This window comes from Vanellus vanellus (assembly GCF_965231255.1).
Source record: "Vanellus vanellus genome assembly, chromosome: 28".
Taxonomy (NCBI): domain Eukaryota; kingdom Metazoa; phylum Chordata; class Aves; order Charadriiformes; family Charadriidae; genus Vanellus; species Vanellus vanellus.
The window spans coordinates 521,342-546,152 of record NC_138933.1 but is presented as its reverse complement, the minus strand read 5'-3'; the positions used below and the strand labels follow the sequence as shown (position 1 = coordinate 546,152).

Here is a 24,811-nt window from a genome sequence, read left to right as displayed (position 1 = left end):
AATTTCTCTTAATGAAAAACGGCAGTGCCTGTGCTATCAACGGATGCAAAAAGCTGAGGTTTTTACAAAAGCACTGTCATAAAACTCAAACTCCCCAGTCAACTGCTGCCCGTTCCATCCTGCACATAAAGCTCGGGCATGGTTGTAACTCCTGTGGGGTCAGTGGGCTACTTTCCTTTAAGATAATAATAAAAAATAAATAAAACCTCAACTACTGAATCTTTTCCTCTAATTAGCAAGAGAAGAATTTACATATGCAACTTTTTATGAAGCCATAAAGGCGCAGCTGCTTTACATGCGATGGCTGCGAACTCTACCGCTCTCAGTATTGCAAATTATATCCTGAAATTACATTTTTTACACGTACAAAATGGGATAAATTCAGGGGTGAGGATGGGGAAGAGGGTTAGAGGGCACCACCAAATGGATTTGCGTGAGGATCGGGCCCAGCATCCCCCTCCCCACTGGTTTTACTGGTTTCCTTTAACTTGTGACCCAAGCGCTTGCCTTGACTCGCACCAGTTCTGTTTAGTGGGAGAAGGGATCCCTTAAGAGAAACCTCGTGCTGGGTTTCCTCTCCCTTTTTTTGGCTTTGTGGGGGATTGATTTGTTTTGGTGCTTTTTTTTTTTCCCTTTGTGAGGTAGCCCCAACCCAGAAAAGTTGGAGATTTGACCCCAAACCCTTCCTTTATCGCGGCTGAGAAACGGGGAGAAAGGCGTTAGACTGCAACGAACACCGACAAAAACGACACCAGATCGACTTGTACTTTCCACCAAAAGTTTTTTTTTTTTTATATCAACTGATGTTAAAAAATACAGACTTGTTTTACAAGAATAGCACCATTATTATTATTATTTCTTTTTTTTTTTTTTTTTTTTGTCGTATTTATACATTAGCACTCCTGCTGGTGATACACAGGGGGAGGGGACGGGGGCGGGAGGGGATTCGTGATACCTGGATTTGCGAGATCCCTTTTGCAGGGAAGGGCCGTCGTACCTGCCAGTTAGATTCCCACCTCCACCTGACCTAAAAAATAGGTCTTACAGGAAGAGAATAAATAAATAAGACCGTGGGGTTTGGTTTTTTTTTTCTGTTTTTAATTTCGCAGCCTGCCCGGACGGCGTTGGAAAGAGGCGGTGGTCCCCGACGGAAGGGCGTGAATCGAGGGGTTGTTGCAGCCATTCAGTGCAGAAGTCGTATGAGCGATTGGAAGGTACTCGGGTCCTCGGGGTGGGTTTGGGGTGGGTTGGTGGGTTTTTTTAGTTTACTTTTATGGTATTGGCCTGGATTTTTTTTTTAAAAAACAAAACAAAACAAAACCAAAAAACAACAAACAACAAACAAACACACAAATAAAACAATTCTTTTTACAAGAAGCAGACTGGGCCAATATCCACGCCAAACTCCTGATCGGCTCCACCAATGTCCATAGGTGCAATATCTACAATGGGCAGGCGCGAGGTCTTCTGTGATCGGTACTCAATGACTGTCTTGCCCCATTTGCCAGTGTGTTTCTGGGGAGAAAACGTGGAGGGAGGATGTTATGAGATGCTGTTGAGCCCTCCAAACCACCAGCAACCCCACGGGTTGAACCCCAACTCATCGTCTACGTCTTTCCCTTGCAGGCGCCCGCAGACTTACCGTGCAACCGTCCTCCAAGACGCTGTATGTGAACCTGCTGTTGCCCTCAGCCCTGATCTCCACGTCGTTGGATCCCTGGATGAGGATGGCTTTCTTCAGGTTGCCCGTCTCCTCGTCCATGTAGGCGATGCTGTTCTTGCAGTGGTAAGTGACGTTCTGGGAGCCTTCAGTGGACAGGAGGCGGAGGAAGGTCATCTGGATGTTGGCGGTGTTGGGAGCCAGGTCTTCATCGCCGTAGCTAAACTGGAGGGAAGAGGCGAGACGTTAAAACCTGGGGGTGTCACAACCACCCTATTTTCAGGCACCTTTTGAGGGAACTTCCATACTTTATCTTCCTAGATGGCTGCAAAAGTCACAGCCTGACTGGCCCAACTCCAACCTTTCAATATAGTCCTCTAAAGCACCCAGTCCCTCGTATCGACACAACCCCAAGGAAGGACATCCCATCCCTCCAACCAGACACCCAACACCTTCTGCTGCTCAATCTCCCTTCCTGCTCTCAGTGTGCGGTACCAGCCCAGGGGGATGCTTACGTGGAAACCGCCGTTAATGGTCTCTGCGAACCAGACATGCTTCTTGTCTTTGGTCTTGCTGGTCCACCAGTTCTTCTTGGGGATGCTGCTGGGGTTGGGGTAGACGCAGGTCTCGCCCGTCTCCATGTTGCAGAAAACTTTGATGGCGTCCAAGGTGCAGCCCTGGTTCGGGTCGATCCAGTAATCTCCTGCAGCGGGGAGGACAAACGGTGTGCAAACATGAGGTTTTGGAGGTCAGAGCAAAGAGCGTCGTGGAGTTGGCTGTCCTCTTGAGAATGGGGGAGAAGGACAGGAGAGGAGGAGGCAGGCATGGAGGCTCTTACCGCTCTTCCACTCGGGATGGCAAAGCTTGATGTCACGGCAGGTCCTGGCTGGGTTCTTCTTGGAGCCCTCGGGGCTGCGAATGCTCTCGATCTGGTTGTTGAGGGACTTGAGTGTGGCGTCCACCTCAACGTCGTGCTGCCGCAGGCTGCCGGCTGCCTCGTCCGCTCGCATGTAGCGGATGGGGTCGGGACCCTTCTCCGTCTGACCCAGGCCAGCGAAAGCTGACATGTCGATGCCGGTGCCTGGGGGGCCAGGAGGACCGGGGGGACCTGGGTTGCCGGGAGGACCCTACGGGTGGAAGAAGATGCAATCCTGATGGGCTGCTCTGTGAGCTGGACCCCCTTTCCCTGCCGCTGATGGCATTTTTAACTCACCGCAGGACCTGGTTCGCCACTTCGTCCGCGGGGGCCGGGGGGACCGATGGGGCCGGGCATGCCGTTGGAGCCGTCTTTGCCAGAGGGGCCGACGGGGCCTGGGGGACCCTACAAGAGAACCCCGAAGAGGGGGGTCAGGTCGTTGCCAGACCCCAGGGCAGGGAAGGTGTTAGCTCCTGCCGTCATCGAGCGAGGCGGGCGACCTGGGGGGGCTCAAGGACGGAGGTGCCTCCTTTTCCTCTCATGTCCCCAAACGCCACGTGCAGGACTTACCCTGGGACCGGAGGGACCAGCAGGACCAGCAGCACCTTGGTCTCCAGAAGGACCCTGAGGAGGACGTGAGGGTGGATGGTTACAGCTCCACCTCCAGCACCGAGGGGTGCTCAGCCCCAGCAGAGCCTTTGCACGGGCTTGAGACTCCGCCAGTGGCCGCAGCCACCCTGAAGGAGCCACATCCAGCTCCGTGGCGAGACATGATGGGGCCGAGTGCTGGGGTCCCGAAAACAACACTTACGGGTGGTCCGGGAAGACCCTGCAGCCCGGTGAAGCCGCGGTGGCCCTTCAGCCCTCTCTCTCCAGCCTCTCCCGTCTCACCCTTGTCACCACGAGGCCCTTGGGGACCCTGGGAGGGGAGAAGGGGACGTGTCAGTCTCAGGGTGGCAGACCCCCACCGAACGCCCCCCAGAACCCCATGCATCGCACACGGGATGCCCCGATGATCCCGGCATCACTCACCGGCATGCCTCGAGCGCCAGCAGGACCGGAGGGACCCATGGGACCTTGTGCACCCTGGGGAGAGAAAAGAGGGGAGTCAAAAGAGGGGCAGGAGCACGGGATGATGCCGGGGGTACCCTGTGCCTTCGGGGGAGGGGGGGGGAGGAGGGATCCGAACCAGCCCCGCTGCCCGCGAGCTGCCCTGCTCACAGCACCGGGAATCGGCAGCTGCCGGCACCGAACGGCATCTTTAAATACTCTCAGCCGGATCATCAGCGCCGAGTAACGATCCTTGCAAATAAATACCGTGGCAGATTTTCCCCGGTTAAGCCTCCCGGCGCTTACGGCTCCCCGGGCAGTGCTTGTGCGGAGGCAGAGCCCGAATTGGGCTCTTGGTGCTCATGAATCCTTGGGAAGATGCTCGGAGACACTAACGGCACTCGGGGCACCGCCGAATTAGTGACAGCCGCTAACGGCACCCGCCTGGCTCTCCCAATTACTCCGAGTAGCTAATTGCTCCCGGGGAGGCACTGCTGTTCCTTCATTTATCTGCGCTCAGGGTGGTTCCTGTCTCCCCTAACAAGACCTCAAAGCCAACGAGCCGTTTCCCTCGCCAACATGCCGCTACTCACCGTCTCGCCTCTGTCTCCTTGTTTGCCGGTGGGACCGACGGGGCCGGGAGCACCAGGGGCACCGGGAGCGCCGGGGGCACCCACAGGACCGGTCTCGCCACGATCACCCTGCGCCGAGATAAGGGGATGGTCAGACCCACGGGGTTTTCGGTCGGGATGAGAGGGCATGTGGATAGCGAGCGCTGCGGGAAGCGCACGGGCAAACTCACCTTCACGCCGGCTGCGCCGTCTCTGCCGGGGGGTCCATCGGAGCCGGGGTTACCCTGGGAGGAGAAGAGGGGAAATTAAATCTTGACCTTGGGATGGAGCAGGATGCGTGCAAACTCCCCTTTTGGGGCAAAAAACACCGGCAAAGAGGTGCCAGGAGCTGAGTTATGGTGCAGGATCAGCCAGTCCAGTGCCGCCGTTGGGGTTACACCGGGATGATCCTGAGCCCGGCATGGACGGAGGCACCGTCCCACTTCACCCCCTCCCCGCGCACCGGGGTGCTGCCTACCTCGCGCCCAGGTTCGCCGGCGGGACCCGTCAGACCAGGGGGACCCACGGGGCCGGGGGGACCTCGGTCACCCGCAGAGCCGGGTGCTCCTTGTTTCCCAGGTTCGCCCTAATAAAGGGGGGAGAAAAAAAAAGCCGTGAGACAACACGCGTGAGCAGGAGAGCTCCCAGTGCAGCCTTTCACCCTGCAATCGCCCCATTTTAAGGCTGCCAGACCCCTCTGCCCAAATAAGCATCAGTTATTGCCCTGTCCCGATGCCACCGGCAGCTCCTGGTTGCAAAACCCCGAAGCGCACCCAGGATTGGGATCCCGGGGGTGCTCAACCTGCACCCAAGGGGGCTACCGGCCCCGTGACCGCCTCGTTGCAGTGCAGGCTTCAAAGCACCCAAATTCACGGTGCTGAGGTCGGGAAAGCTTAGCTTGGCTGCTCCGATGGCTACCGGGGGGATGATGCCGCCGTGGGCATGGAGGGGTGAAGGGGCTGAGCCCGGGAGGGGGTGACAACTCACCGATGGCCCCGGCAGCCCGGGGAAGCCTCTCTCACCACGCTGGCCAGGAAGACCGACGATGCCACGTTGTCCTGCCAAACCTTGGGGACCGGGGGGACCGTCAGGACCCTGCGGGGAGGCAGAGGTGGGGATATCAGACCCGGTGGGGTGGCGGCGCAGCACCAAATGAGCACGGAATGAGGTCCTCCCCCAAAAAAACATACCGCAGGGCCATCCTCGCCGGGTTCGCCTTTCTCGCCAGGGGGGCCAGCGGGGCCTTGGAGACCGGGGTCACCGGCACGGCCCGGGGGACCGGCATCGCCACGAGCACCCTTGGGACCATCTTTGCCAGCAGAGCCGGGGGGACCGGGGGGGCCTGGGTTACCCTGCGGGGGGACAAGATGGGATTAGTGCAAACAGAGGCGGCTTTTCTACCTTCATCCCCCACATCCTGGCACCGCTTGGGCTCCGGGTCAGCTCCTGCGCTTGAAAACCCGCAGAAAAAAAAACCCTTTTTATGGGCTGATGAGCTGCCTGGTGTCAGGGGGGCTGTTTTTCTCGGGGACCCTCTGCTGCTCGGCCCCTGGCATGGAGCAAGCAGCATCTCCTGAGCCCCGAACCTGGGGGTCAGCGATCCCAGCTGCCCCCCAGCGATCCCGGCTGCTCCCGAACCATCCCAGTGCCTTCCCCCCCCTCAGTGATCCCAGCTGCCCCCCAGCGATCCCGGCTGCCCCCCAACTCACGTTAGGGCCGGGTGGTCCCACGCGGCCGGCGGCGCCGGGGAATCCGGTGGCTCCCTGTGGAAAGAGAGGAGAAAGGCAGCTCCGATGCTGTACCGCACTCCCTGCAAACACCCCCTCCCACAGCCCACCCCCTCCATACTCACAGGGGGACCCTGAGCACCCCGGGCTCCTTTGGGACCAGTTACACCAGTTGGACCCTGGGAAGAGGAGGAAAACGGGTTAGAAATGTGTCTGCCCAGGCGATGCCCCAAATTTCCCGGGGACAGGGACCCCCGTGGGGTTCACCCCACATTTTGGGCTGTACCCACCTGTGGGCCAGGTGCGCCGGAGGGACCTTGGGGACCGGGAGCACCGGCATCACCCTTCTGTCCGGGCTCTCCTTGTTCGCCTTTGGCACCGGGTTGCCCGTCGGCGCCCTGCGGGGAAGCAGCCGCCGTGAGCGGATTGAGCCGACGCTGGACCCGTGCCGGGGGGAACGGGGCCAAATACTCACCGGGGGGCCGGCAAATCCGGCGGGACCGGGGGCACCGGGCTCACCGCGCTCGCCCTGTGGGGAAGAAATGGGGGTTAAATGTGGGGAAGGATCGGGGGGAGCGAGGCCAGTGGTGGCACTGCCAGCACTTAGAGGGCTGTGGGGGGGTGGCACTTACGGGGGCACCGCGGGCACCGGCAGCGCCGGATGGACCAGGAGGGCCGGATTCACCCTGGAAAAGAAAGGATGGAGAGTTGGGGGGGGTGGGTAGCATCTCCCTCGGTCGGGAGCAGCCGAGGGGCTGCCCAGACTCTCACCTTCTCGCCGTTGGGGCCAGCAGGGCCAGGAGGACCGATGGGACCCGTCAGACCCTGTGGAGGAGAGACAGATGAGGATGAGGCCACCACGAGCATCCCTCACCGGCCACCCTGCTCCCACCGTGTCCCCATCCCACTTACGCGTGCGCCGTCCTTTCCAGGGGCTCCCTCGGGGCCCTTCTCTCCGACGTCTCCCTGCGGGGTGAGACGGAGGTGGTGTGAGCTGAGCTGAGACCTGACGCTGCTCAGGACACCTCCGGCACCCATCACTTACCCGGTCTCCCTTGGGACCGGCAATGCCGGCTGCTCCTCTCTCACCGGGCATTCCCTGCAGCCCTGGGGGACCCTGGGCACCGTTGGGGCCGGCTGGTCCAGTTGCACCCTAAAGCAGAGCAAAAGTGAAGTTATTGGGGTGCCAACCCCCCGCTGTGTGCAGACCCCCAGCCTCACGGCTCCACCGGTGGCACTGAGCCACCGAAACGTGGCCCCCCCCTTGTCACCCACCTTGGGTCCGTCGGTGCCCGGCGTGCCGGGGAGCCCGCGGGGACCTTGCAGCCCTTGTGCACCAGGAGAGCCACGTTCACCGGGGAAGCCGCGTTCACCCTGGGGTGGGGGGGACACAGCGTTAGGGGGCCACAGAGAGGGTCACAACATCCTCTGCGTGGATGTCCCCAGGGAAGGTGGGCAGAACACCCATCCCGCGCTGCCCCAAAGGGACTGGGATGTACTGGGAGAGGGGACGTGCCGCAGCGGAGGCTGAGCCACCAGGACTGGGGGAGCCCATGGCCCTGGTTAGGGGTGGTCAGGTTCTGCCAACCCCCTCGAGCCCCCCCAAAACCCCACCATGGGATGGGGAGAGGCGTCCTGTCCCCGCAGCCGGGAGGACGGGTGACACTTACTCTGGGACCGACGAGACCGGGGGCACCAGCTTCTCCAGGAACACCCTGTGGTGGGGGGAAAAAGAGTCGGGGGTCAGCCTCAGGGGCTACTGGGGGTCCTGACCCCCTCTTCGCAGGCTGAGAGGAGGGAAAAACGGGGCCTCACCTGATCTCCGGGTTTGCCGCTCTCTCCGGGGGGACCTGGTGGCCCGGGCAGCCCCTGGGAGGGGAAAGCAGTGGCATTGGCATGGTGGCAGCGAGACCCCCAGGGACGGGGGCTTGGGGTCACCTATAAGCATCACCCCGACCCCAGCACCCCAAATCGCCCCTTTTTGTGCTCACCTGGAAGCCGGAGGGACCGGGGGCTCCTTGCTCTCCTCTCTCACCCGCGGGACCCTGCGGGAAGGACGGTGGTGAGGAACCCCGAAACTTCCTGGGGTTTGCGCTCCACCCACCCCAAGATTTTGGGCAGAGCCGCAATCACGGGGGGATACCGACATCCCCCCCGCCCCAACACCATGAGGGTCGGGGAGCGCGGGGGCTCCATCCCCAACGGACCCGGGGTGGTCCTTTGCCAGATCCTGGGAAGGGGGGGGGGCTACAACGCCCGACCCCCCACCCGGGTTTTGGCCCCGGGTGAACAAAGCTGCGACACTCACGGCAGGTCCCGGGGGGCCGGCAGCTCCCGTCTCACCGTCCTTGCCAGGGAGACCCTACGGAGAAGACAAACCAGTCGGTGCTGAGCTCCGGGTGCGATGCTGCAGACCCCTCTCCACCCTCCGTGCCTCAGTTTCCCCACCCGGACACCGCAGATGCCTCCGGGGGTGGGGGGTTGGGGTGGGGGGGAGGGGGGGGCTGTGATGCTGCAGCAACCCCAAGATGTGTTTTTGGGGGGGGGCAACGAGAGAGGGAAAACAACTCACCCGCAGTCCCGGGGCACCGGGGAGTCCTTTCTCACCAGCTTTTCCAGGCTCGCCCTAGAGAGAGGAGAGAGGTGACGGTGATGGGCTCCGCACCCGGGCCGCAGCCCCGATTTGGGTAAAAATCGGTCGATACTCACATTAGCGCCTTTTGGACCGGGGAAACCCATCACGCCGGGCTGGCCGCGAGCACCCTGTGGGCCGGGGGGGCCGGGGCGGCCGTCCTCGCCGGGAGCGCCCTATGGGGGGGGGGGGACATCAGCAGGGACCGCGTCGGACCCCGGTGTGTGTCCCCCCCCACACTGACACCCCCCCCAGAGCATCACTTACGGTTGGGCCGACTTTGCCTTGAGGACCAGCGTCGCCTGGGCGGCCGGTGAGACCCTGCGATGGGGGGAAAGGAGTTTGGGGGGGCTGCAGCGGCCGGCCCCGAGGTGGGGGGCCACTGGGGACCCCATCCTGCCCAGGTCCTGGCCACTGCTGGGGGGGGCTGGCTAACCCCAGGAGCATGGTGGCTGACCCCTAAATGCGTCTTCACTCACCCCAAAGAGCATCTTAGCCCCAAAAAGCATCTTAACCCCAAAAAGCATCTTTGCTGACTCCAAATTCATCTTAACTAACCCCAAAGAGTGCCTTAATTAGCACCAAAGAGCATCTTCACTAACCCCAAAGAGCATCTTCACTAATCCCAGAAAGCATCTTAACCCCAAAGAGCATCTTAACCCCAAGGACCATCTTTGCTAACCCCAAATACGTCTTAACTAACCCCGAAAAACTTAATTACCACCAAGAAGCATCTTTACTAACCCCAAATGCATCTTTTATAACCCCAAAGAACATCTTAATTAGCAAAGACCATCTTAAAGAATTTCTTACTTAGCACCCAAAGAATTTCTTACTTAGCACCAAAGAGCAGCTGAACCAACCCCAAAGAGCATCTTAATGCCAAAGAGCATCTTGGCTAACCCAAAAACCACATTATCCACCCCAAAAGCACCTTAACCAACCCCAAAACCACCTTATCCATCCCAAAAGGACCTTAACCAACCCCAAAAGCACCGTAATGAACCCCAAAAGCACCTTATCCACCCCAGAAGCACCTTAACCAACCCCAAACACAACACCTTATCCACCCCAAAACCACCTCATGGACCCCAAAAGCACCTCAACTGACCCCAATTCCTCCTGGCTGACCCCAGCAGGTCCCCCAGTGTCACCACCATCCCCACATGGTCCTGCCCTGGCTGACCCCCCCCTCTCCCAGCTCAGTGGGGAGCCCCCATCCATGCACACCCCCCCCTACCCTGTGGGGGTGCAGGATATGACCCCCCCCTGGACTCTTACCCTGGCTCCGGGCAGTCCGGGCTCTCCGGGGCGACCGGGGTCACCGGTGGCTCCTTTGGGACCCGCGAGGCCGGCGGGGCCACGCTCGCCCGGAGCACCCTGCGCGGGGGGAGAAGGGGTGAGTTTGGGGGTTCAGGGGGTGCTCACCCCCACCCCTGGACCCCCTCCCCCCCCCCAACCCCAACCCATGACCCCAACGTCCCACCTTGGGTCCAGCCAGCCCGTCCTGCCCGGGGAAGCCGCGATTGCCGGGAGCACCCTAGGGAGGAAGAGGAGGAGGAGTGAAGTCAGGGTGTGTGTGTGTGGGGGGGAGGAAGATTTTGGGGGACAACACCTCGCTGTGGGGGGCATGGGGGGGGCCACACACCCTCTCTCCGGGTGGTCCCACGGGACCGGCAGCACCGGGTTCACCGCGGGCTCCTCTTTTGCCTTCCTCACCAGCCGGCCCGGGGGCACCTTGGGGTCCTGCGGGTCCCTGAGGAAGAAGAGGAAAAAGGGGTCACGAGGAGCCTTCCTCCCCTCTCATCACCCCACCCCCCACCCCCCCAATAAATGGCAGACCCCGGGGGTGGCGGGCAGGAGCCCCCTCGCCGTGCCACGTGTCCCGCCGGCGCCGGGGCTCGGCGGCCGCCGCGGCGGGGCTCCGGCCCCACGTATTGAGGCTGGTTAATGAAGCGAGGGGGGAATGTCCCCGGCGGGGGGGGACACGAACACAGCGGCTATTGTTCCCCCGTGGGAGGGGGGACGCTGCCCCTCGAGGGGCCTCGTTAGGGGAAGAGGTTCGTTAGACGCCGACGAGACACTCCAGCCCCGCTCGGAGAGCGAGGGGCCGCGGGACGGACCCCCCAGCCAAGGCGGGGGGTGGGGGGGGGTGGGGGGGGATTTTAGGGGGGGGGTTGGATGTGGGGACCCCCCCCCATCCGCACTCACCGTCTCGCCCTTCGGTCCCTGTTCGCCTTTGAAGCCCGCGATGCCGGGTTCTCCCTGCGGAGCGAGAGGGCGGCGGTGGGGGACGGGGCCGCAGCGTCCCCACGGCTGTCCCCGTCCCCGGTCCCTTCTCCAGGTCGTGACCCCATCCCTGTCCCCATCTTCCTGCTTGTTCCCATCCCCACCCCTGTCCCCCTCCCTGTTCACATCCCTGTTCCCATCCCGTTCCCATCCTGTGCCCATCTGTCCTCATCCCTGTTCCCATCCCTGTCCCCAACCCAGCCTTGTCCTCACCTTCACTCCCATCCCTGTCCCCATCCCTGTGCCCCCATCCCTGTCCCCATCCCTGTCCCCATCCCTTCCCCACCCTGTCCCCCTCCCTGTTCACATCCCTGTTCCCATTCCATTCCCATCCTGCCCCCATCCCTGTCCGCATCCCGTTCCCATCTGTCCCCATCCCTGTCCCCAACACAGCCTTATTCTCACCTTCACTCCCATCCCTGTCCCCATCCTTGTCCGTGTCCTTGTCCCCATCCCTTTCCCACCCTGTCCCCATCTGTCCCCATCCCTGTCCCCAACACAGCCTTGTCCTCACCTTCACTTCCATCCCTGTCCCCATCCCATCCCCATCCCGTCCCCATCCCCTTTCCTGTTCTCATCTTCGCTCCCATCCTCCATTCCTGCTCCCATCCTTGTCCCCAAGCCCACCCCCATCTTTGTCCCCACCCCATCCGTCTCCTTTCCTGTGCCCACCTCATCCCCGTCCCCCCTTCCTATTCCTATCCCTGTCCCCACCCCATCCCTGTCCCCATCCCTGTCCCCAGTACTGTCCCCATCCCTTTTCTTCTCCCCAACTCCTGCCCTCATTCCTGACCCCAGCCTCAGCCCTGTCCTTGTCCCCATAGCTGTCCCCATCACCATCCTCATCCCCATCCCTTTCCTCATCGCATCCCCATTCCCATTCCCATCCGCATCCCAGTCCTCTTACCTGTCCCTGTCCCCATCCCTGTCCTCGGCTCCATCCCCATCCCCATTCTCACCTCATCCATGTCCCCATCTCTGTCCCCATCCTCACCCCATCCTCATCCTCACCCCATCCCTGTCCTCGTCCTTGTCCCCATCCCCATCCTGTCCCCACCCCTGTCCCCATCCTCATCTTCACTCCATCCCTGTCCCCATCCTCACCTCATCCTTGTCCCCATCACTGTCCCCATCCCCATCCCTGTCCCCATCCCCATCCCTGTCCCCATCCCCATCCTGTCCCCATCTCCATCCCGTCTCCATCCCTGTCCCCATCCTCACCCCATCCTCATCCTCACCCCATCCCTGCCCTCGTCCTTGTCCCCATCAGTGTCCCCATCCCCATCCCTGTCCCCATCCTGTCCCCATCTCCATCCTGTCTCCATCCCTGTCCCCATCCTCATCCCATCCCCATCCTCACCCCACCCCATCCCCAGTGGCCCCTTTGGGGACCAGACGTGGGTGACCCAAGGGTGACCGGGGAGGGGACCCGCAATGTCAATGGGGGCGTGGCCTGTGGCAGAATGGGCGGAGCATGTCACAGAGTGGGTGGGGTGGTTGGCAGTGGGCGGAGCCATGAGGCAGTGGGCGGGGCCAGGGCCCTGGTCCTCATCTTGGGGGGCTCTCGGGGGGCTCTTACCGTCTGTCCCTTGGGTCCCAGCGGGCCGGTGGCACCCTGGGGTCCGGGTGGGCCACGGGGGCCGGGGAAGCCTGGAGCGCCGGCGATGCCCGGGGCGCCCTGCGGGGAACCGGCCGCGTCGAGGGGGGCACGGCACGGTCCGTGTCCCCCGATGTCCCCACCTCCCGTGTCCTCCCGCCTCCCCCAGCATCCCCGGTGTCCCCCAGCATCCCCGCATCCCCCAGCATCTTGTGTCCCACAGTGTCCTCGCAGCCCCCGGCGCCTCCCAGCATCTTCCAGTGTTCCCCAGCATCTTCCAGAGTCCCCCAGCATCCCCACACTCCTCCGCGTCCCCATGTCCCACATGCATCCCACAACCCCCAGCATCCCCCAGTGTCCCCCAGCATCCCTGCATCCCTCCACATCTCCATGTCCCCCAGTGTCCCCGTGTCCCCCAGCGTCCCCCAGTACCTCCCTGCATCCCTCTGCATCCCCATGTCCCCCAGTGTCCCCGTGTCCCCCAGCGTCCCCGTGTCCCCCAGTATCTCGCAGCATCCCACCTCCCCCAGCATCCCGCATCCTCCCATCCCTCCCACATCCCTGTGTCCCCCCCCAACCCCCAGGGTCCCCATGCGTCCCCAAATCGCAGCTCAGCCCTCGGCAGCCCCTCCCCACACAGGGCCAGCCCTCTCCCGAGCCCCAGCCCCCCCCCCCCCGGGGCTTGGGACACCCCATCCCTGTCCCCATCCCCATCCCGGTCCCCATCCACAGCCGTACTCACCGCCGAGCCCTTCGCGCCGGGGATGCCGTCAGTCCCTGGGTTACCCTAAAAAAAGACACACCCCTGTGCCTCAGTTTCCCCACTGCCAACCGGAGGATGATCCCCCCCCATCCCTGCTCGCAGGATCAGCCCCATCCCCCTGGCTCCCAGGCCAGGGGACATGTGGGGACAAACCGCTGCGGGAGGGGAGGGGTGGGGGGGACAGAACACAGCGAGTGATGGCACTTACGGGGGCGCCAGCAGGGCCAGGAGAGCCGGGGGTGCCGGATTCACCGCGGGGGCCCTGGGCACCCTCGGGACCTCGTGCGCCGGTGGGACCAGCTTCACCCTGGAGTGAGGGGGAGGGACAGATGGGGTGAGGGGGGGGGGCAGCTGGTGCTGTGCCTCAGTTTCCCCACCTGGGAGCAGCCCCTTCCCCCTTACCTTCGAGCCGGGGGCACCGGGGAAGCCGGGGGCTCCAGCCGGGCCGACGGGTCCCTGAGGGCGAGAAGAGCGTGGGGGTCTGCCCGGGTTTTGGGGGGTCCCGGGGGACCCCAGTGTCCCCCACTGGGGTGACATGGGGTGCGGTAGCCCAGGAAGGGGCCAAGAAGCCTTTTACTTACAGGGGGTCCCGCTGGGCCGGGGAGACCGTCGTTGCCACGAGCGCCCTGGGGGGAGACGGCAGCGGGGGTCACGGGGGGCACCGCGGTGGGATGGAGGACCCCTGCCCTGTTGGCAGCCCCCTGCCAGCGGGGTGCCAGCGGGGTGCCAGCGGGGACCCAGGCGGTGTCACACTCACCGCAGCGCCGGAGGGGCCGGGACGTCCTCTCTCTCCGGGCAGCCCGCGGGGACCCTGGGGGGGACACGGCGGCGGGTCAGGTGCTGTGCTGCCCAGTGCGGGGCCGGGGGGGGGGGTGGACTTTACCGCCCCCCCCCCCGTGCCTCAGTTTCCCCATTTCCCATCCCAAAGACTCACCATGGGGCCGGGAGAGCCGTTCTCGCCGGGGGAGCCGGATTCGCCCTACGGGGAAGGGCAGAGGGTGAGCCCCGGTGTGTGGCACCCTGCCACGGGGACCGTCACCCCGCCAGCCCCGACGCCACGGGGATGGTCACCCTGCCAGCCCCGATGCCATGGGGATGGTCACCCCACCAACCCCAATGCCACAGTGACCATCACCCCACCACCCCTGACACCATGGGGACGGTCACCCTGCCAGCCCCGATGCCACGGGGACGGTCACCCACCACTTACCTTGGCTCCAGGAGCCCCTGCCTCTCCCTTGGCGCCATCCAAGCCGGGGTACCCCTGGGGACAGAGAGATTTGGGGGGGGGGGGGTGTCACCCTCTGTGCCACCAGGTGGTGGGGACACTGGGGGCACAGGGAACACACACACACGTACCCGGTGGCCTTTCACTCCAGGGAGACCGGGTGTTCCGGGGAAGCCACGAGCACCCTGCGAGCGAGCGGAGAGAAAGCGGGTTGGGGACAAAGGGGGGACATGGCGGAGGGGGGGGTCCATCGTGGGGGGAGGGGGGGGCGAATCCAGCCCGGCACTGCCTTACCTGGGGACCGGGGGGGCCACGCTCACCGGATTTACCGGGTTTTCCTGTCTCACCCTGAAATGAGATGGGGAAGGGGGGGGGGGGATAAAATCACCCTTTGGCCTCTGGCTGCGGCCACTGCTGCAACGAGCTGCCCGTTCTCAGCCAGGGTTTGCCAGCCGGCGCCGGCGCGGCAAAGGACTCACGTCGTCACCGGGTTTCCCAGGAGGTCCCGGCGGTCCCCGGGGACCCATCGGACCCTAAAGGGGATAGAGAAGCGGTGGGTGAGTGGGAGCGGGTGGGTGGCATGTCCCTAAGATGGGGGGGTGGGGACACACACACAGGACAGGGGGTGACACTCACAGCAGCGCCGGGCTCGCCGGGCTCACCGGGGTTGCCTTGAAATCCTTGGGGACCCTGGAACGGAGGACGGTGGCATCAGCGGGGTGGCGGGGTGCCCACCCGGTGACCCCCCAGCCTGGCGGGAGGGGGAATACTTACGGGAGCACCAGAAGGTCCGGGGGGGCCGCGGGGTCCCATGGGGCCCTGAGGGCAGAGACAATAGTGTTGGGGGGGGGGGCGAGGTGGCCACCCCACCCCCCCTCATCACCAAATCAGTGGGGTGCCCCCAAAACGGGGACGGTCCTCATCGCTGGTGACGCAGAGGTCCCCCCGTGTCCCAAGACAGGACCCGCCACCACGTCCCCCTGGGGCGGGGGGTGGGTTTGGGTTTGGGGGGGGGGGTCCCTGGTCCTGGGGGGGGGTCCCCTCTCACCATGGGTCCCTGCATGACGCCCATCTGCGCGCCTCCAGCCTTCTCGTCGAAGCCGCCTGCCATCTGCGCCGCGAAGTTCTGCAAAGGGGAAAGGGGCTGAGCGCACCCGCCGCCCCCAAAACCTCCTCATTTCACCCCAAAAAACACCGCTCTCGATACTCACCCCACCGAGGCCGGGGGGGCCGGGAGGTCCGGGGGGGCCGGGGGGGCCGGGATTTCCAGGGGTGCCGGGTTCTCCATCCCTACCGCGGGGGCCGGGAGCACCCTGGAAGGGGGGAGAAAAAAGATGGGGAGGGGGTGTCATCCATGCGGCGAGCGTGACAGTTCTCTGCGGCACCACACCAGTGGTCCTGTGGGTGGGTGGGGGTACACAGTCACCTTCTCCCCCTTCTCGCCACGGTCCCCTCGTTGTCCCTGCTCGCCTGCCGGGCCCTGAGAGAGGAAGAAGGGGGGGGGGGGGGGTGTGTCAGGTCTCCCCCCCGACCACCCCCCCTCCCACATCCCCCTCCCACAAATATTCCAGCAATGCGCCCGGAGAAACGCGCTCCCACCTGCGGTCCCGGAGGCCCTCGGGGTCCTACAACCTGTGAAATTAGGGGGGGGGGGACACGAGACGACACACAATGGTGGGGTGAGACGGGTGCAGGCTGGGGGGATTTCCCCCCTCCCCGCCCCCATATCATCCCCACAACAACAGGGCCCCCCATTTCGGGGGTACCCCAGCGCAACCCCCCCCCCTCCCCCTCCCCAACTTGGGGCACTTACATCTTTAATGTCACCGGGTTCACCCTTCTGTCCCTGCAAGGCAAAGCATGGGGTGAGCCAAGGGGGGGGCCACCCCCAGACCCCCCCTCTAAAAAATCCCCCCCCCCAAAGGTAAAAAAAATCCCCCCCAAGAGGTAACAACCCCCCCCCAGGAGGTGACACCCCCCCCCGGGAGGTGACAACCCCCGAACCGCTCATCCCATGCAGATGCTATGGGGTCCTGCCTTGAGCCCCCCCCCCCCCCAGCCCGTTTTGGGGGAAAACCCCAGGAAATTGGGACTGCGGGGGGGGGGGACGGGGGGGACGGGACATACACACACCAACCTCACCTTGGGGCCAGGCTGCCCTGTTGGAAAAACAAAGAAATAAAGAGAAATTAGGGGGGGGGGGACACAGGCTGGAGGGGGCGGGGGGGGGGGGCACACACACACACAGAGGACACCGTCCCCAGCCCGGGGGGGGGGGGTGGTGATGCTCCTGGGGGGGCTGTGGGGCCAAACCGGGGGGCACAGGAGCGCGGGGGCTCCCCCGAAGCGGGGCAGGGGGGCAAAGCGGGGTTCAGCATGCGGGAATGGGGCCGCGCAGGGTGGGTTTTTTTTTGGGGGGGGGGGAAGGGGCTTAACCCTTCACACCACCACCCACCCCCCCGAGGGGGCAGGGAAGGGTTAAAAAAGGCAACTTTGGGTTTTTTTTTGGGGGGGGTCATAGCCCTTCCTGGCGGGGTGGAAGGGGGGGGGGGGCAGCACTTTTCCATCATTCCGAGGGAATTATCACAGTTTTAGGGGTGGAAACACCATTTGAGCGGCCCTTTGGGTGGGATGATGGGGGGGGGGGGGGGGGGGGCACACACAAGGCTGTAGTGTGTGTGTGTCCCCCCATCACCCCAAATCCATCCGCCTTTGGAGGAATCTCATTTAAAAAAAAAAAAAAAAAACACCCCAAAAGCTTTAAAACCAGCTGCCATTTAGGGGGGGAGGGGGGGGAAATAACATTTTTCCACCCCGGGATGATTTTATCTTTTTTAACCCCCCTGTAAAAATTAGGGGGGGGGGGGAGTTGGGGGGCAAGTTGCCTTTTCCCCTGGGGCTCCTCGTGGATGTATCCCACCCCCCCTCCTCCCCACACTCCCCACCTCCCCCCCCCCCCATATCCCCCCCAACTATGGGGCAAACTAAAAGCCCCTTCCCCCGACCGGGTAATTTATTTATTCGAGGAGAGGAAGGAATAAATAAATAAATTACAACCGCTGGGTTGGTCAGTGGGGCATATGGGGCAGCACTCTCCGAAGGGGATTTCGGGACTGGGACAATCCCGCAGTTCTTCGCAGATGATGTCGTCGCAGAGGACGGTCCCCGTGTCGCACACGCAGATACGGCACGGCTCCGGCTTCCACACGTCCTTGTCACTATAGCTCTGCCCGTCCTGCAGGCAGCTGCCCGCCTCGGCTGCGGGGACAAGCGAATTGGGGGGGGGGGACAGGGGGGGACAGGGGACGGGGGACACGACACACACGCACACACGGGGATGGATGGGGGGGGGGGGGAGATGCAGGGGGGGGAGAGGAGGGGGTGGCAGGGGACCGCAGTCAGCTGTGACGGAGGTGGTGGCACTGCCATCCTTTAAGGGGTGACAACCCCTTAGAGGAATAGGGTCACCCGGGAAAGGGGGGGGGGGGGAGCGCTCAGCAAAAGGGGGGTCAGCCTGAAGCAGGGGGGGTGGGGGGGTCCCCAACCTCCCCAGGGCATCAATGGCACTCGGTGTCCCCTGTCTTGGGGACGCTCAGTGTGTCCCTGCACCCCCAGTGGGATGTGGGCATTGTCACCGGTGTCCCCAAGGTCTCGGGGGGTACACAAAGGGTTTCCAGCCTGAAGTGGGGGGGTGGGGGGGTCCCCAACCTCCCCAGGGCACCAATGGCACTCGGTGTCCCCCGTCTTGGGGACACTCAGTGTGTCCCTGCACCTCTGGTGGGACGTGGCCATTGTCACCGGTGTCCCCAAGGTCTCAGTGGGGACACAGAGGGTTTCCAGCCTGAAGTGGGGGGGTGGGGGGGTCCCCAACCTCCCCAGGAACCCTAATGGCACTCAGTGTCCCCCATCTTGGGGACATTCAGTGTGTCCCCAAAGCCCCTACATCTCTGGTGGGATGTGGGCATTGTCACCAGTGTCCCCAAGGTCTTGGGGGACACACACGACACCGTGGTGTCCTCAGGCTGCACCCCCACGTCCCCCAGAGGTGCCTCAGGGCCCCTGGGATGTGTCCCCAAGAGGTACCCCACTGTCCCCAGGAGGTGCCCAGGTGTCCCCAGGGACCTTGAGATGTCTTCTGTGGCCCCAGGTGTCCCCGAGGTCCCCGGAATGTGCCCCGGGGTCCCTGGGATGTGATCCAGCATCCCCAGGAGATGTCCTGATGTCCCCAAGGTCCCTAGGATGTTCCCTGGTGTCCCCAGGCTGCACCCCCACGTCCCCCAGAGGTGCCCCAGGGTCCCTGGGATGTGTCCTGATGTCCCCAGGAGGTGCCCCTGGGTGGCCAGGAGGAGCCCCAGTGTCCCCAGGCTGCACATCAGGGTCCCCAGAAGGTGCCCTATGGTCCCCAAGGAGGTGCCCAGGTGGCCCTGGGATGTGTCCTGGTGGCCTTGGGATGTGCCCTGGTGGCCCCAGGGACCTTGAGATGTCATCTGTGGCCCCAGGTGGCCCCAGGTCCCCAGAATGTGCCCCGGGGTCCCTGGGATGTGATCCAGCGTCCCCAGGAGATGCCCTGGTGTCCCCAGGGTCCCTAGGATGTTCCCTGGTGTCCCCAGGTTGTTCCCCAGTGTCCCCAGGCCAGTCCCCAGGGTCCCTGGGATGTACCCCAGGGCTGGACCTCAGTGTCCCCAGGCTGGACCCCCCTGTCCCCAGCTACACCCTGTGTCCCCAGCTGGACCTCATGTCCCAGGCTGGACCCTGCTGTCCCCCACTGTCCCCGCCGTGTCCCCTGCCCCATCTCCTACACCCCAGGCTGTCCCCCACTGTCCCCACGCTGTAACCTGCTGTCCCCAAGCTGCACCCCGCTGTCCCATCCATACCCCATGGTCCTAATGCTGCCCCCCCCCCATCCCAGGCTGTCCCCTCTGTCCCTCCCTGTCCCCCAGTGTCCCATGCTGTCCCCCAGTCTCCCAGGCTGTCCCCCAGTCTCCCAGGCGTCCCCTAAGTGTCCCATACTGTCCTCATCCACCCCGTGCTCTCCTCCCCGCTGTCCTTAAAGTTTCCCCTTCCATCCCTCCAGTGTCCCACACTGTCCCCCAGTGTCCCCACGCTGTCCCCCACTCTCCTTGTGCTGTCCCCCTCTGTCCCACGCTGTCCCTGTGTCCCACATTGTCCCCCTCCATACCAGACTGCCCGCCCCACTATCCTTAAACTTTCTCCATCTGTCCCACACTATGGCCCCTCAATCCCACACTGTCCCCCAGTGTCCTACACCGTTCCCCAGTGTCCCCCAGTCTCCCCCACTCGCCTTGTGCTATCCCCCAGTGTCCCTCGCTGTCCCCCAGTGTCCCTTCCCCATCCCGGGCTGTCCCCCCCACTACCCTCAAACTTTCCCTATTCATCCCACACTATGTCCCCTCTATCCCATACTGTCCCCCAGTGTCCCCACGCTGTCCCCCAGTATCCCACACTGTCCCCCAGTGACCCCCCCCATCCCAGACTGGTCTCCCCCCAACTCCCCTCAAACTTTCCCTATCCATCCCACACCCCCCCCCTCCATCCCACGCTGTCCCCCTCTGTGCCACGCTGTCCCCTGGTGTCCCCCACTCTCCCTGTGCTGTCCCCCAGTGTCCCACGCTGTCCCCCAGTGTCCCTCCCCCATCCCAGGCTGGTCCCCCCCTCTACCCTCAAACCTTTCCCCTCTATCCCACACTGTCTCCCATGTCCCCACGCTGTCCCCCAGTGTCCCCACACTGTACCCCCCTCTCCCTGTGCTGTCCCCCAGCGTCCCACGCTGTCCCTCCCTGTCCAAAGATGTCCCCCAGTGTCCCCCCATCCCAAGCTGTCCCCCCCAGTACCCTCAAACTTTCCCCTTCCATCCCTCACTGTCCCCCTTCCATGCCACACTGTTCCCTGCTGTCCCCACGGTGTCCCCCACTCTCCCTGTGCTGTCCCCCAGTGTCCCCACGCTGTCCCTCCCTGTCCCACGCTGTCCCCCAGTGTCCCCCCCATCCCAGGCTGTCCCCCCCAACTACCCTCAAACTTTCCCCCTCCATCCCACGCTGTTCCCGGGTGTTCCCCAGTGTCACAAGCTGTCCCCCGGTGTCCCCACGATGTCCCCCACTCTCCTTCTGCTGTCCGCCGGTGTCCCCACGCTGTCCCTCCCTGCCCCGCGCTGTCCCCCATTGCCCCCCCCCACCCCAGGGTGTCCCCCCCACTACTCTGAAACTTTCCCCCTCCATCCCCCGCTGTCCCCCGCTGTCCCCCGATGTCCCCCTTGTTCCCTACGACCAACCCCCCCCCCCCCCCCCCCATCTCCGGGGCTCCTCTCGGGGGTCGGGGGGTGATCGGTACTCACGGAGGTCTCGGTCCTGCGCGGCGGCGAAGGCGGCGAGGAGGAGGAGGAGGAAGAAGAGGAGGATGCGGCCGGGGAGGAGGGAGGCGGCGAGGCGGAGCGGGTGGCGGCCGGGCATGGCGAGGCGGCGGCGCCCCTCACCGTGCGTCGGGCCGAGCAGTGCCCGCGCCGCCCCGACGCCGCGTATATGTCCCGCCGCGGCCCCCCGGGCCCTGTAACCCGAGCCGGGGCCGCCCCCCCCCCCCCCTCCTCCTTTCCCCCCCCCCCCCCCCCCAAACCACCCCCACCACCCCCCCCCCCGGCCCTCCTCCGGGACGGCACCGACGGCCAGAGAGGGAGGGAGCGGGGAGGGAGGGACGGGGGGGGGGACGGGGGTTGTATCCCCCCACCCCAACACTAACCCCCCCACACCCCCCGGGTGGCCCCCCCCCAGCACGGCTGCCCGGAGCTGCGAGGGTCGGGGTGGGATTCCCCTCCCCCTCCCCCCGTCTCATCCCGGGGGTGGGACACCCCCCCTCATCCCGGGGGTCCCGGGGGTGAGACCCCCCCCCTCTTCCATCCCGGGGGTCCCGGGAAGATGAGATCCCCCCCCGTCTCATCCCGGGGGTCCCGGGAAGTCTGAGAAACACCACCCCCCCCAATCTCATCCGGGGGTCCTGGGGGGCTAAGACACCCCCCCCCATCCCATACTGGGGGTCCCGGGGGTGAGGTTACCCCCCATCTCATCCCGGGGGTGAGACCCCCCCCCCCGCCTCCCGCCCCCTCCACCCCGGGCTCCCGGGAAGACTGAGACACCCCCATCCCCCCCCAATCCATATCGTCCGGGGGGCTCGGGAAGACTGAGACACCCCCCCCATCATATCCCGGGGGGCCCGGGAGTGAGACCCCCCCCTCCCCTTCCATCCCGGGGGTCCCGAGAAGACTGACACCCCCCCACCCCCCCATCCCACCCCCCATCTCATCCGGGGGTCCCGGGGGGTTGCGACCGCCCCATCTCATCCCCCATCCCGGCGCCCCCCCATCCCGGGGAACCAAAGGGGCTGAATCCCCCCTCCCGGGGGGGTCCCTGGGGAACTGAGCCCCCCCATCTCACCCCATTTTGGGGGCCCCGGGAGGTTGAGACCCCCCCATCCCATGCCGGGGGTCCCGGGGGGCTGAGACCCCCCCTATCCCGGGGGGGGGACGGACGAAGGGGACTTCGTATCCCGGGGGTCCTGGAGAGGCTGAACACCCCCCCCCACACCCCACCCCCCCCCCACAGAGGGGTGCCAAACCCTCGGGGGGGACCTGACCCCCCCCCCCCCAGGTCCTGCCCCAAATCCCCCTCCCCATTCCCCATCCTCAGTCCCCGCTCCAGCCCCTACCCAGCTCCCCCCCCCCTCCAGGCAGTCCCCCCATCTCTGCTCCCACCCCCCCCCGTTCTTTTGCCCCCCCCCCCCCATTTCTGCTTCATTCATTGCAGAAAAAGAGGGTTAAGGGGGGGGACACAGGACCCCCCCTCCCCAGCTCAGCATAGCCCCCCCTCCTTCCTCTGCCTGGAACTGCCTCCCCCCCCAAAACAGGGTGCGCGCTGGGGGGGGGGGAGGGGGGGGCACGACCCAGCCTGACCCCTTCCAAACACCACCCCCCCCCCAAAGCTATTCCCCCCCCCCACCGGGAAGGGGTTCAGGAGGATGGGGGGGTCCCTACATCCCTGGGCCAGTGCTGGGGGGGGGCACAGTGGGGGGCTTTGCAGTGGGGTTCGGGGGGGGGGCACACACATTTCCCAGCCCAAAGCCGAGCTCCAAAGTGGGGGGCTTTGCCCCCCCCCCCCCCGCCCCCCCGCCACGTGTGCACCCCAGCCGGGGGAGGGGGGGCTGGGCATGGGCAAATGGGGTCCGGTGCAAATGACGGGGGGGGGGGACGGGACTTCCCATCCCTGGGCCACCCCCCCCCCCCCTCAAACTGGGAGGGTGCTGGGGGCAGTCAGGTGATGGTGGGGGCCTCCCCCGGTGTTTAAAAGGGCTTTGGGGCTCCCCCCAGCAGCCCCAGGCTGCCCAGCCCAGGCCCTGCCGGACCCCCCCCCCCATGCCCCCCCCAATCCAGCAGCCGAAAGGGGGTCCCCGACATGGGGGTCCCCAACCACGTCCCTTCCACCCGCTCACAAATCCCCCGTGAAAATAAATGGGGGGTGGGAGTGGGTTTGGTGTTGGGGTTCACAGGTTTGGGGGGGCAGTGCTGAGGGGGGGTCGGGGGGGGGCTCCATCCTGCCCCCCGGGGGCTGTGCGGGGGTCTGGGGTGGGTGTGGGGTGGTGGGTGCTGGCCCTGGTCTGCCGGGTGGGATGGGGGTGGGACGGAGCTGCGGAGGGAGAGATGGACGGATGGACAGACAGACGGATGGAGACGGGGATGGAGGGAAACATGGATGAACGGACAGAGAGATGGAGACAGGGATGGATGGACGGAGGGAGAGATGGATGGACAGACGGACAGATGGAGACAGGGATGGATGGATGGAGGGAGAGATGGATGGACAGACAGACAGATGGAGACAGGGATGGATGGACAGACAGAGGGAGGGATGGAGAGATGGATGGATGAACGGACGGTGACAGGGATGAACGGGGAGAGATGCATGGATAGACGGATGGAGGGAGAGATGGATGGACAGATGGAGACGGGGATGGATGGACGGAGGGAGGGAAGGATGGACGGACGGACAAACGGATCAACAGATGGAGGGATGGACGGACGGACAGATGGAGACAGGGATGGATGGACGAACGGATGGATGGAGGGAGGGAGGGAGGGAGGGAGGGAGGGAAGGATGGATGGAGACATGGGTGGAGCAATGGATGGATGGAGGGAATTGATGGACGGATGGACGGACGGACGGATGGACGGACGGACAGACAGACGGGGCTGGAGCTGAAGTCGGCATGTGGCTGTCGGTGAGCCCCCCCCCCCCACACACACCTTGCCGCCATGGGGCACCTCTGCTGCAGCCACCCCCCAAACCCCCCCCCCCAGATCCTCCCCATTCCCCCCCCCAGAGCCCCCCCCAGAGCCCCCCAGAGCCCCCCCAACCTCCGCGCTGCCCCGGAGCCTCCCGGGAGGCCGTCGCGGACAAAGCCCGTGTGTTACCGGCGCTGCCGCCGGGCACCGGCAAACTCAGCCAAAAATAACTCCCGGGGCTGTCGCTGGGACGGCGGCCCCCCCCCCCCAGCAGTGAATGACACCCCCCCATAAAAAAAATCTTCTTACACCCCTTTTCCACCTCCACACCCCCAAAATGCTCCACAGGTGATGGGTGACCCCCTCCATGGGTCCACCCCCCACCCCCCCCACCCCTGTGCCTCAGTTTCCCCAGTTGGTACAGAGCCCGTTCGCTGCTGGGGATTGGGGGGGGGGGGTCCAGGGGGGGTGCGGGGGGGGGGTCCCCAGTGCTGAGCAGGTGGAGGAGCCCGTGCTCGGCCCTGGGCGGCCGCCGGCCCTGGCCGGGGATCCCACCCGGGAGCGGGGCCAGGACCTGGCTCCGGCCGCCGCTTTCCACTGGAAAACGGGACTGGGAGTAAATAACGACGCCATGGTTGCCCCCCACCCCGCCCCTGAACCCCCCCCCTCCCCCCCCCACTTGCTTTTTAGGGGGTCACCGCCCTCCCCGGCAGCTCCCCGGCACGGCACAGCACGGCAGAGGCGGGCGACGGATGGAGCATCCCCCCCCAACCCCGCGCCCCGACTCCGGGTGAGGGGCACTGGGTTTTTGGGGGGGACACAACACATCCTCGGGGGCTCTTATCACCCCCCCCCAACCCCAAATTCTTAAAACAAAAAAAAAAAAGTCCCCGAAGGGGCCAAGGCTCCGCGCGGTTCCCGCCGGCACGAGCGGGCGTCGAGGCATCGCCCCGCCGGGAGCAGGTGGCCCAAAATTAGGATTTTTTTTTTTTTTTTTTTAATTTTTTATTTTTTACCCCCAAACCTCATCGGGGAGCCCCGACACCCCCCCCACC

At 64.6% G+C, this 24,811-nt stretch overlaps 1 protein-coding gene across 1 annotated transcript; it reads right to left on the bottom strand.

Annotated features, from left to right (window-relative positions):
• Positions 1-1,368: 1,368 nt before the first annotated feature.
• Positions 1,369-19,352, bottom strand: COL2A1 (collagen type II alpha 1 chain; the record flags this gene model as incomplete). Its single annotated transcript, XM_082496475.1, has 54 exons — positions 1,369-1,515; positions 1,643-1,885; positions 2,176-2,363; positions 2,499-2,787; positions 2,874-2,981; positions 3,147-3,200; positions 3,388-3,495; positions 3,609-3,662; positions 4,220-4,327; positions 4,429-4,482; positions 4,716-4,823; positions 5,225-5,332; positions 5,428-5,589; positions 5,947-6,000; positions 6,090-6,143; positions 6,255-6,362; positions 6,440-6,493; positions 6,597-6,650; positions 6,736-6,789; positions 6,877-6,930; positions 7,010-7,117; positions 7,240-7,338; positions 7,635-7,679; positions 7,780-7,833; positions 7,956-8,009; positions 8,273-8,326; positions 8,537-8,590; positions 8,674-8,772; positions 8,864-8,917; positions 9,878-9,976; positions 10,083-10,136; positions 10,245-10,352; positions 10,808-10,861; positions 12,465-12,563; positions 13,225-13,269; positions 13,454-13,552; positions 13,648-13,701; positions 13,827-13,871; positions 14,003-14,056; positions 14,180-14,224; positions 14,456-14,509; positions 14,605-14,658; positions 14,768-14,821; positions 14,953-15,006; positions 15,110-15,163; positions 15,248-15,292; positions 15,522-15,599; positions 15,685-15,786; positions 15,900-15,953; positions 16,073-16,105; positions 16,287-16,319; positions 16,616-16,632; positions 17,528-17,731; positions 19,292-19,352. The coding sequence occupies 54 exons, from the start codon at positions 19,350-19,352 to the stop codon at positions 1,369-1,371; spliced, it is 4,437 nt and encodes a 1,478-aa protein (XP_082352601.1).
• Positions 19,353-24,811: the final 5,459 nt, after the last annotated feature.